At 35.4% G+C, this 12,784-nt stretch overlaps 1 protein-coding gene across 5 annotated transcripts in view; it reads right to left on the bottom strand.

Annotated features, from left to right (window-relative positions):
* Positions 1-1,116: 1,116 nt before the first annotated feature.
* Positions 1,117-12,784, bottom strand: part of EXOC2 (exocyst complex component 2) — a 279,908-nt gene continuing 268,240 nt past the window's right edge. For all 5 annotated transcript variants that reach the window (XM_059179098.1, XM_059179101.1, XM_059179097.1 and 2 more), the window contains 3 exons: positions 6,675-6,736; positions 4,228-4,287; positions 1,117-2,498 (listed from right to left, as the gene is read on the bottom strand). In XM_059179098.1, the coding sequence (XP_059035081.1) occupies positions 2,405-2,498; positions 4,228-4,287; positions 6,675-6,736 (216 nt within the window). In that variant the 3' untranslated portion in view covers positions 1,117-2,404. The remainder of the gene's footprint in view (positions 2,499-4,227; positions 4,288-6,674; positions 6,737-12,784) is intronic.

The following is a 12,784-nucleotide window of genomic DNA, read 5'->3' on the forward strand; positions in this document are numbered from 1 at the left end:
ATCAAAAAAGAAACACATTACAATTGTGTAGCAAATCCAGAATTAAAGTATCATCTTTTCTATTTATCCCCACTAAGAAAGCTATTTGCAAGGATGCAGAGACAAGAGAGTGCCTCAGAAAGCTTGTCTACAACAATGATGCTTGTCTTGCAATGCCAGAATCATTTCTAGAGCATGCCACTTTCATGGCACACTGATATAGAAAGTCTTAGTAAAACCAAATTATTCCTAATACATTTTTAGCACTGAAGGTGAGGCTGACTTTGCTAACTCATGTGCAGCCAGGCTGACCACATTAATGTGGATGTGCTAAAACCAATGCTACCTGTGTGTGAAAGCACCTTTGAGTATCTTAACTCTTTTTCTTGGCTGTGTTTTTGTAAATTTGCTCCAAGTCCTGGTTTACCTCTCAGCTTTCCTCTAACTTACATTGTATTTAGCTTTCTCCTCTTAACCACTGAATTCTTCTTCTGTACCTCAAGAAGGCCTTGAAATCCCCCTTTCTTCCAAGAAGTCCCCTTGACTTGTTGGAAGAGTAGCCCTTGAACCACCTCATTTGTGTATGGGGTTTTTATGTGCCTACCCTTCATTCTCTCAGCCATAAAAGCACTTACTTGTCCCTATTTTGCTTAAGTTTTATTATCCTCTAGTACTTATATGCTCCCTGAGCTGTGTCACTGATGGAGGGACAGCAGAAAGCATGTTTGGCTGGGAGGAAGAACTGCCATGGGTAATTTAAGGAGTGATGAAGCTAGACAACTCTCAGTGACGCATCCTGCCCTGGTGGTCTTAAAAGCCACCAACCTCTTTCTTAAGCCCCGACCTCCTAATCTGTGAAATGGACGTAATACCTTCTAGCTCATAAGGTTGTCACAAGGCTATTGGGAGGCTAAATGAGGTAATCTGGTATAATGCCTAGCATATGGTAAGCCCCCAACAAGTAGAGAATTAGCAGAACAGCTGATAAGTGCTTTCTGACAATGATTAGACATGTATAAGGTAAACTACAATTTAAGTAATTATTTTGCACATTAAAACTAGACATAAAAAATTATATAGCTAATGAAAATGTAGAAATAAAGACGCTTGAGAAAAAAATGACAACTAAATTACATCTTGTATTAAAGATACATTCTTTATTGGACAAATGCGCTGTAGTAAATATTTAAAATAATACAAACATCCAGGACTGTAGATTTGTAATTTAGTTCATCATCATGTTAGGTGCAATAGTTAACATGCTTAGGAGAGACAATGTTCTGTGTATTACTTAGTAAGTTTTATCAAGCACATTTGTAAAAATTAAACAATGCTCAAAATTAGAACTTCCAGTTACTATGATTTCCCCCATACACCAAATGAATAAACATAACAACACTGACTTATTCCAAATAATGGATACTGTATCTGGCGATTTGTACTCTAAAATTACTTGTATTAGTAAAGATATAATTTCAGCCTTAACAAGGGATTCTATGACACCCACAGAAAAATTTGAGAATCCTAACACACAGCCAATGGGTAAGAGAATTACTCAGTTTTCTGAGTAAATGGTATGGTAAAATTAGGTAGGGAAAGCTGCCTTTGAAAGAGGTCATGGTGCCCTGCGCCTATGCTGGTAAACGAAGTCAGCAGCGAATGTAGGACAAATGGCATGAGTTTCATCAGCAGCTCCTACTGCCTGGTAAGAGAGGAGTGTCTGAATCTTCAGAAAACACAGATTACGCCAGAGCAATGTTCTTTTAGCTACTGAGCAAGATACTTCAAATGGTAAGGAGCAGTGGAGAGAAAAGAAATTGCTGGAGGGGAAGGAGTGAACAGAGGTGGGCAGGAGTGTCAGCTGTCACCAGGGGGCCTGGCTTGTTCTTTAAGAGGCAGTGAAGGCTGCAGCTATTTCCACCAGCATCTATTGGGGTATCTAAGCTCTATCACAGTAACAAATGGGTCCTAAGGGGCAGGCATGCATTGACATGAAAAAAACACTTTAGGAGTGAGTGGGACAAAGAAAACCTACACTGAAAGGTGTTTAATGTTTATTAGCTCAGTGAGAAATAAAAATGAGGCAGCAAGACACAAAGTTAACTCATGGACATCTGGATCACAAATAATTTACACCAAATATAACATTTTCTTAGGCAAACTGCAAATTTTCTAAAATTCCACTTGAATTAGGAGAGTTAGAGGTATTTGTAAAAATGACAAAACAAGTTATTGCTTGGGCATTTCAAACTGGGTCATTTTGGTTGAAATAAAACATACAAACATCTTTCTAAGCCGCCAATTTGGGGAAAAGAGAAAGAGTACAAACCTAATGCTTTGTATGCTAATACCTTTAGGGCACTTAATAAAGTGATAACAATTATTACTTTTTATCTTTCAAATGCCCTTTTTTTTTGGGCGGTATTTATGTTTTCATCATAGTTGAAGAAGCAGCTTGGAAACAGGTGAGCTGCAAGTGCATGCTACTCTTGAACTTGTTCAGCAACTCTTCCAGTAACCTGTAGGGAGGAGAATCTATTTTACAACCTGGCAGAGTGAACGTTGCCTAGCAACTTAAGAAAACATTCAGGGGAGGCAACTGCTCAGCTTGAGCTTCTGCTTGTTGAAGTTATTTACTTATTGATTCTTAATAACAGAAGTAAATTAGTCAAAGGAGCTAGTCAAAAGGATTATGTATTTAAGATTTTTTTTTTTAATTTTTTTTGACAGAGATCACAAGTAGATGGAGAGGCAGAGAGAGAGAGAGAGAGAGAGAGAAAAGCAGGCTCCCTGCTGAGCAGAGAGCCCCATGCGGAACTCGATCCCAGGACCCTGAGATCATGACCTGAGCCTAAGGCAGCGGCTTAACCCACTGAGCCACCCAGGCGCCCAAAAGGATTATGTATTTATATACATATCTATATTTATAATATAAAAATCTCCCACCTATCTCCTTTCCCTAGAGTAATTAGATTTCTTCCTAAAATATCTTAATGCTTGGGCTTGTACTTTTTTACATTCACTTTTTAAAAATTTTAAAATACTAAAATGTACTTTTTGGTATACAGCTCTATGAATACTGATAAACACATATTAGCAACCTAATTGCCATAATAGGGACACAGAATAGTTCTATCACCCTCCAAATCCTCTTGTGCTGCCCCTTTGTGGCCACCTTTCTCCTTTCTCTAACTCGTAGGTAGTTACCGGTCTGTTGTCTAGCTCCTCCTATTTTGCATTTTTGTTTTGAACAAATATTGGGAGAGAGGTAAACTGAAGTGGTGAATTAAGAACCAGAAGAATCAAGGTCAGTTCTAACTCAGTGGGCAAACTATACTAGTACTTAATAACTGTTTTCTTTAACTGGTTTGATGTGTAATTTAACTTTAACTGGTTTGATGTGTAATCTGGTTCAGATGAAGGAAAGAAGTGGGCTTAGTGATACTGGAGTCAAAAGATTATTTCGTGGGTTTAACAATGCTCAAAATTAGAACACTGTCTCCTTGTGACATTTTCCCAGCCTCACGTGTTCTCTCTGACCTCTGAGTTTTCATAACACTCACCTATGCAAAATCACAGAGCCTATACCATGGTTTTCATGTCTGTAGACTAAGCAGCCAAATGCAAAGGCAGGTGGACTTCAGTTATTGTTAGTGGAGAAGCAAAGACCTACAATGTTTCCACTACCTCAGTTGAGGGTAGGTTGAGCTTTTATGAAATTTGCCTGGCCTACATTTTGTCTCAGGTCAGAATTTCCTGTTTTATGAGTAGCAGAGTTTAAATTCTGGTCAAGACTATTAACATAGAGTTAGTGAAACATAAACAATTTCATTTTGTCATGTGTACAAATTTACTTTATGACTTTAAATTATATAAAGGAAAAATGTACATTGCTGGGCTACTCAAAGGAAAAAAATCAAGTCCTGCATTTTACTGGCTTTTTATATTTCTCTTAGTATTACCTTCTTAAAAATGTAGGACAATAACATAGTTTACAGAGTCAAAATAAACTTTCTTAAAATGTTTTCTGTATTAGTCACTTAAAACAAGAACTAATTTCTAAACTGCCGTAAACCGAGAGAAAAGATTTTACCTTATTCTGTCACACTGGAGACAAGCCAGGTACAGCCAACATAATGCATACTATAAAGGGCTATTAAGTAGTGCTTTTCCTTAAGTCCAAATCATCGTCTATTCGAAAAGTACTTTTAGGTAAAAAAAACCTTGAAAACAGCATACAGAACTTACTTTTTATCTGCTCCACTTGAAAGCTGAGGCAGGGCTTCCAAAGCCTGTTTAAAACTAGACCTGGTACACAGAGAAGCAACATTTAAATTAAACATTTTATATTTCTAAGGGGAATAAAGAGCATCATTAAAAATTCTTAAGCATATCTTAAAATATAAAGAAACCAGTATAAGCCAGTGAAGCACGTAGAAATATGTATGAGACAAAGTAAAAGTGAAAAACAATAGAAAAAGTAAAAGTAAAAGTGAGGGTACAGGGTATAGTTCCCAGGCGAAGGCCTTGTAGGAGTAGGGTCAGAAAAAACTCAACTAGGAAATGAAACAGAACTTGAAAAGCTAAAAGAGAGAATGATTTTGACAAAAGGATGCTACTCATGGTACATGAGAGCTTAATGTGACCATGTTCAATTTTGAAAAAGTCTTTTCAAAACAAAACTGAACTATTAAAGCAACTGGTAAGAAAGGAAGGAATGAAGTAGAAATAGGGATGATTTTAATGATCATTAAACAAATGGGGACATTTATAGTATTGAAATATACAGGGCCTGATTTACAGCCAATATCTTATATTAATTAAATATAAATATAGGATTATTATTAGTATATTTAAAATTTGTAGGATAAGTGGAGATTGACTGATTTTAATTTAACATACTTTCTTTTCATGAAAACCTAAAAAGGTGTGAATTTAAAAAGCCCACCAACTTGGTATGCTTAACTTTTTTAAAGTAGGAAGTACCAGAGAAGCTATTGAATCAAATAAAAAGCCTTTTAAGGGAAATTATTTGGTAATAACTTATACTGGTCATTAATGTATAATTTTTTAACTTCTCTTATTCTTTTATAATTTGTTGTCTAAGGGTAAAGAAATAAATGTAATTATTCTTGACTTTAAGGTAGTCTTTGATTTTGTATTATAAAAATGGATCCTCATCAGTATACTAGCAAACATACTTTTGGGCATGTTTCTCAAACAAGGGGCAAATATCACAGCAACAAATAGACTACAAAGTCCCAAATGGATTAAAAAAACTGATAGTGGAAAGCTTTAGTTGTTCCCAGTTAGGACAAGGGATAGGTTATAGGGCATAGCCTAAGTGTGGGCACACTTAGTTTCCTTTCCAATATAAAACTGACTTTCTTCTTTCCTGATGTAGAGCAGAGTCTTTGCTGTTATCTCCCCTATCATCTTAAACCTCTTCTCAATTAATCAAAAGAAATCTAATTCTATTCTTTATTTTTACACTATGACAACAATGATGATCATGAAGATGATATCACTGATTATTTGTAGTGCACCAACAGTTTAGAAGGCAACTTGGCATATCTTCTAATTTACTTCCCCCAAAACTTTGCCTAGAGAGTATTTATTATCTTTCTTTCATGGATGAGGAACTTAGGCTCTGAAAGTTTAAATTAATAGGAATAAATATCCAGGTACTTACACAAAGCATGCACCCATATAAGCTTTGGACTAAGTGGAGTGCCCTCTATCACCCATTATTTAATATTTTATGTAGAAAAATTAAGCATGGGAAAGGTGTGACTAAATAACTAACATGGGAACCATCTAGAAATGGCTTCTTGTCAGCCATCATGAACGGAATAGACTCTAACTTCATTCGTTAGGAAAAAAATTAGAAGTCTCTTCATATGTAATAAACACAGTAAAACTGATGGCATAAGCCATATCATCGAAAGCTGGAAATGAGTAAGTATATCAAACAAAGTGTCCTTAAACATTTTACTTGTATGGTACTTGGATTACCAGGCACATTAGCAATATAACCTAGTATTTCCTAGGTACTTTGACAATAGAGTAAACAATTTTGTATAGGTAAGTAGTTAGTAATATTTTAGTTCACCTACCGATATTCTGATGATAGGAAATCCTGACTTTCATTCAAAACAGCTAAAAATTATCATCAAATTTCCACTACAAAATTTTGTAGAGAAACCACAAGGCTTCCTCTTATGCTGATATTTACAATGCTTAAACTGTCCCTCAGAGTCTGCTATGAATAGATTAAGACTCAATCTTTCTTCTCCTTTTTTCAAGAAGTATGTAATGCTCTGATATATCATTTATGAGATTAAGATTTATTTTACTGAATGAAAAACATAAAATCATATTAAGTCTTTTTTCCTTTACATTATGCTACAAAGAACCAGTATTAGGAATTGTTGGCTTTTTATGCTTTTCAGCTAAAAAATTAATCAAATATAAACTTTATCACATCACAATCATGAGCGTTCAGTCTGATCAGTTAATCCTTACAAAGGATTTAATAGACTAATAAGCTTTATTTTATTTTTATATGTTCAGTTAGCCAGCATATAATATATAAGCATATAAGTTTTTGATGTAGTATTCAACAGTTCTTTAGTTGCATATAATTGTATTTTAATGTATTTTAAGCACTCAAAACAAAACATTTAGCATCTCACTTGCTTTCAGGTGTCAGGTGAACAGCAACAGTATCCCTCAAAGCACAGATTTCAAGGCGTGCCTAAACATGAGAAAAAGATAATGTGACCCTGGGGAACTGCATCAATTATTAAATTGAAACAAGTGATGGATGGACAGTCTCCAGCCTGTTTACTGCAGGGATAGGGTTGACAGATTACCACTGGCATGCAGCTATCCCCCACCTGTCATGGTGACTCTTAGTTATGAACAGACTTTCTAAAACACTCCAAATAAATCAGCTATGACAAAATATTCTTTTGCTGAAAATTAACTTAGAGTCAAATATGACTATGTGAAGGCAGGGAGTCAGATATCTTGTTATAAAAAGGTTCAACCTATGGAAGGATTTTCCAGAAAGCTATATTTACTACCTAACCAGTAATTCTTTCCTTTAGTTTGCCTGTGAGAAGAAGCAAAATTTGAAACACTGTGTCTGGATTATTGTCCATGCAACAGATTTAAGAAAATGCACTGGCTTACTTCCTTATACCTATGCCCTTTTGGGCATACTGACTTTATTCTAAAAGGTTAAAATAAAGTTCTACAGATTTAATACAATGTCTATTAAAATCACAGCTGGCTTTTGTTTCTTTGGTGATTGTTTTTTATGAAAATTGACAAGTTGATCCAAACAGACAAAACCATCTGAAAATGAATAACACAGATAAATGCTTTCTGATATAAACTTTTTATAAATCTATAGTAATTAAGACAGTGTGGCACTGCTAACTGGACAGAAACTGAATAGTAGAACAGAACTGAGTGTCCAGAAATAAGTCTTGCGATCAACAGATTTTGACAAGGGTGCTGAGACCATTCAATGGGGGAAAGAACAATTTCTTCAACAAATAGTGCTGGGACAACTGGATTTCCAAATGAAAAAGACTGTACTTGGATCCCTTCCTTAACACAAAAACCAAACTCAAAATGGATGATAGGCATAAATGTAAGGGATAAAACTATGAAATACATAGAAGAAAACAATAGTAAATCTTTGTGATGTTAGGCTAGGCAAGCCTTCTTAGACATCAAAAGTACAAGCAAAAAAGAAGGAGAGGAAGATGTCAGCAGAGTAGGAGAACCCTAGGCTCACCTTATTCCACGAATACAACAAGGCAACTATTAAATCATCCTAAATACTCAAGAAATTGATCTGAAGACTGGCAGAACGAACTCCAAAAATAAAAGTAGGGAAGAGACCACATTGAAGAAGGTAGGGAGTATGGAGATGTGGTTTGGGAGACAGATTGTGGTCACCATGGCCACAGAGAAAGAAGAGAAACAGGCTAGCACACATGGGAGTGTACAGGGAAAATAAATCTCCATAGCAATTGGCTTGGAAAGTAAGAGGGCCCAAATTTCATGAGCTCTTACAACTAAAGCTTGGAGTGTTAAAGATCATGGGAATTGGAAGACGGCAGCAGAGTAGGAGTACCCTAGGCTTACCTCATCACATGAATGCAACTACATTAACTATCAGATCATCCTAAACACCCCAGAAATTAACCTAATGACTGGCAGAACAAGCTCTACAACTAAAGGTAGGGAAAAGGCCGCACTGAAAGATAAAAAAGAACCAATTAGATGTATTTTTGGAGACACATCTTGGCTGCTTCAGTGGGGAAGGAGCTGCAGTTATAAGTAACTGTATGTCTAACAAGATAATCTGACAAGAAGATATAATAATTCTATATATCGATGCTCCCAAGAAGGATGAGAGATAAGACTAGCTCATATGAGGAAAACAAATCCTACAATAGACAAGATTAGAAACATGCCTGATGGAATGCACAGTAGGCTGGAAAAAGCAGAGGAATTAATGACCAAGAAGACAGAGTAATGGAAAGTAATCAAGCTGAACAAAAAGAGGAAGGGAATTATGCAAAATAAGAATAGACTTAGGGAACTCAGAGATGTCATCAAACATAGTAATATTTGTATTACATGAGACCAAGAAGAAGACAGAGAGAAAAGGGAGCAGAAAATTTATTTGAAGACATAGTAGCTGAAAAATTCCCTAATCTGGGGAGGGAAACAGATATCCGGATCCAGGAAGCATAGACAACCCAAAACAAAATCAACAAAAGAAGACCATGCCAAGATATGCTGTAATTAAACTGGCAAAATACAGTGATAAAGAGAAAACATTTAAAAGCATCAAGACAAAAGAAGACAGTAACATAAAAGGGAAACTCCATAAGGCTAGCAGGGGATTTTTTCAGCAGAAATGAGGCAGGCCTGGGGTGGGGAAGGCAGTTAACTGTCTGCCTTCTGCCCAGGTCATGATCTCAGGGTCCTGGGATTGAGGCCAGTGTTGGGCTCCCTGCTCTGCAGGGAGACTGCTTCTCCTTCTGCCCCTTTCCTCTGCTCATGCTCTCTCTCTCTAATAAATAAATAAAAACTTAAAAGAAGAGAGAGAGAGAAATGTGGCAGGCCAAAAGACAGTGGCATGATATATGCCAAGTGCAAAATAGGAAAAATCTTCAGCCAACAATATTCTACCCAGCAAGGCTATCATTCAGAATAGAAGTAGAGATGTGGAGTTTCCCAGACAAAGAAAAACTGAAGGAGTCCGTAGCCACTAAACCAGCCATGCAAGAAATAGTTAAGGAGACTCTGAATGGAAAGGAGAGACCAAAAATGGCAGTATGAAGGTAGGAAACACGAAAGCAGTAAAAATAAATAATTCTGTAAAAAATGAAGTCAATGAATTCATTAAAAAAAAAAAAAAAAGGATGTGACGTATGACATCATATGCCTAAAATGCGGGGAGGGAAAGAGTAAGGAATAGGTTCAAACTTGAACAACCATCATCTCAGTATAAACTGGTATATGCACAAGATGTTATATAAACATATTGGTAACCACAAACCAAAAAGCACTAATAAATGTGCAAAGAATAAAGAGAAAGAAATCCAATTACATCACTAAAGAAAACCACCAAACCATGAAAGAAAGAAGAAAGGGTCAGATAAAATCTTCAAAAAAACAACCACAAAACAATAAAATGTCAATAAATACATATCTATCAATAATTACTTGAATATAAATGGACTAAATGCTCCAATCAAAAGGTTGATATCCAGAATCTATAAAGAACTCCTCAAACTCAACACACACAAAACAGACAATCATATTAAAAAAATTAAAAATAGAACTTCCCTATGACTCTGCCATTGCACTCCTGGGTATTTACCCCAAAGATACAGATGTCATGAAAAGAAGGGCCATCTGTACCCCAATGTTTATAGCAGCAATGGCCACGGTCACCAAACTGTGGAAAGAACCAAGATGCCCTTCAACTGACGAATGGATAAGGAAAATGTGGTCCATATACACTATGGAGTATTATGCCTCCATCAGAAAGGATGAATACCCAACTTTTGTAGCAGCATGGACGGGACTGGAAGAGATTATGCTGAGTGAAATAAGTCAAGCAGAGAGAGTCAATTATCATATGGTTTCACTAATTTGTGGAGCATAACACATATCATGGAGGACAGGGGGTGTTAGGAGAAGGGAGTTGGGGTAAATTGGAAGGGGAGGTGAATCATGAGAGACTATGGACTCTGAAAAACAATCTGAGGGGTTTGAAGTGGCAGGGGGGTGGGAGGTTGGGGTACCAGGTGTTGGGTATTATAGAGGGAACGGATTGCATGGAGCACTGGGTGTGGTGAAAAAATAATGAATACTTTTTCTGAAAATAAATTAATTAAAAAAAGAAATGTAAAAAAATATATATTTAAACAAAACAAAAAAAAAAAAGGAAAAAAAATGTATTAGAGTGGGAGATGAACCATGAGAGACTGGACTCTGAGAAACAAACTGAGGGTTTTGGAGGGGAGAGGGTGGGGGGTTGGGAGAACCTGGTGGTGGGTATTAAGGAGGGCACATATTGCATGGAACACTGGGTGTGGTGCGTAAACAATTAATCTGGAATACTGAGAAATAAAACAACATTTAAAAATGAAAAAAAAAAAACAGTAACAACAACAGCAAAACAAAAACAAAAACAAACCAACCTATCTACCCTAAAGGAACTAGAAAAAGGACAACAAACAAAACCTAAAACCAGCAGAAGGAAGGAAATAATAAAGACTAGAGCAGAAAAGAATAATATAGAAACTAAAAAAAAAAAAAAGAAAGAAAGAAAATGAACAGGTCAATGACACCAGGAGCTGGTTCTTTGAAAAAAATCAATAAAACAGACTTATAGACAAAAAAAGAGAAAGGACTCAAATAAATAACATCACAAATGAAACAAGAAATAACCAACAGCACAGAAATACAAACAATTATAATGAAATATTATGAAAAAACTATATGCCAACAAATTGGACAACCTTAAAGAAATGGATAAATTCCTAGAAGCAGAAACTACCAAAACTGAAACAACTCCTAAAAAGCAATACCAGTTGGCTTCACAGATGAATTCTACCAAACATTTAAAGAAGAGTTCATACCTATTCTTCTCAGACAATTCTAAAAAACAGAAAAGGAAGGAAATTTCCAAATTCATTTATGAGGCCACCATTACCTTTAAACCAACATAAGATAAAGACATGACTAAGGAGAACTACAGGCCAATATCTCCAATGAACACACATAAAAATCTACAAGAAAATACTGGCAAACAGAATCCAACAATACCTTAAAAAAGTCATTCACGATGATCAAGTGAAATTCATTCCTGGGTTGCCAGGGTGGTTCAGTATTTGCAAATCAATTAACATGATACAAAACATCAATAAGAGAAAGGATAAGAACCAAATAGAAAAAGAACATATAGACATATAAAAAAAGAACATATAGACATATAGAAAAAGCAAGTGACAAAGTGCAATTTCCATTCATGATAAAAACCCTCAACAAAGCAGGTTTACAAGGAACATATCTCAACATAATAAAGGCCATATATGAAAAACCCACAGCTAACATCACCATCAAGGAGGAAAAATTTGAGAACTTTTCCTCTAAGGTCAGGAACAAGACAAAGATGTTGACTCTCACAACTTTCATTCAACATATTACTGGAAGTCCTAGCCAGAGCAATCAGACAACAAAAAGAAATAAAAGTAATTTAAATCTGTAAGGAAGAAATAAAAATTTCACCATTTGCAGATGATACGATACTATATTTAGAAAACCTGAAAAATTTCATCACAAAACTGCTAGAACTCACGAATTCAGTAAAGTGGCAGGGTACAAAATCAAGGAACATAAATCTGTTGCATTTCTATATACTGATAATGAAGCAGCAGAAAGAGAAATTAAATAATTGATACCATTTACAACTGCACCTAAAATAATAAGATACCTAAGAATAAACTTAACCAAAGAGATGAAAGACCTATACTCCTAAAACTATAAAACAATGACATAAGAAACTGAAGATGACACAAAGAAATGGAAATACATTCTATGCTCATTGATTGGAAGAACAAAAATTGTTAAAACATTTATACTATCCAAAGCAATCTTCACATTTAATGCAATCCCTATCAAAATACCAATAGTATTTTTCACAGAGCTAGAACAAACAATCCTAAGATTTGTATGGAATAAAAAAATACCTAAAAAAGTCAAAGCAATCCTTAAAAACAAGAAAGCTGGAGGCATCACAATTCAGGACTTCAAGTTATATTACAAAGCTATAGTGGTCAAAACAGTATGGTACTGGCATAAAAACAGATAATGTAGCTCACAGAACAGAATAAAACACCCAAGAAAAACCCCACATCTATATGGTCTGTTTAATATTCAACAAAGCAGAAAAGAATATCCAATGAGAAAAAGTCTCTTCAACAAATCGTGTTGAGGAAACTGGACAGAAACATGCAAAAGCATAAAAGTGGACCATTTTCTTATACCTTATACAACTTATACAACTCAACAGCCAAATACCAAATAATCTAATTAAAAAATGGGCAAAAGACATGAACATTTTTCCAAAGAAGACATAGATATGGGCAATAGGCACATGAAAACATACTTAACATCACTCATCATCAGGGAAGTAAAAATCAAAACCTCACAATGAGATATCATCTCACACCAGAATAGCTAAAATCAACAACACAAGAAACAA

This window comes from Mustela lutreola, chromosome 6, assembly GCF_030435805.1.
Source record: "Mustela lutreola isolate mMusLut2 chromosome 6, mMusLut2.pri, whole genome shotgun sequence".
Taxonomy (NCBI): domain Eukaryota; kingdom Metazoa; phylum Chordata; class Mammalia; order Carnivora; family Mustelidae; genus Mustela; species Mustela lutreola.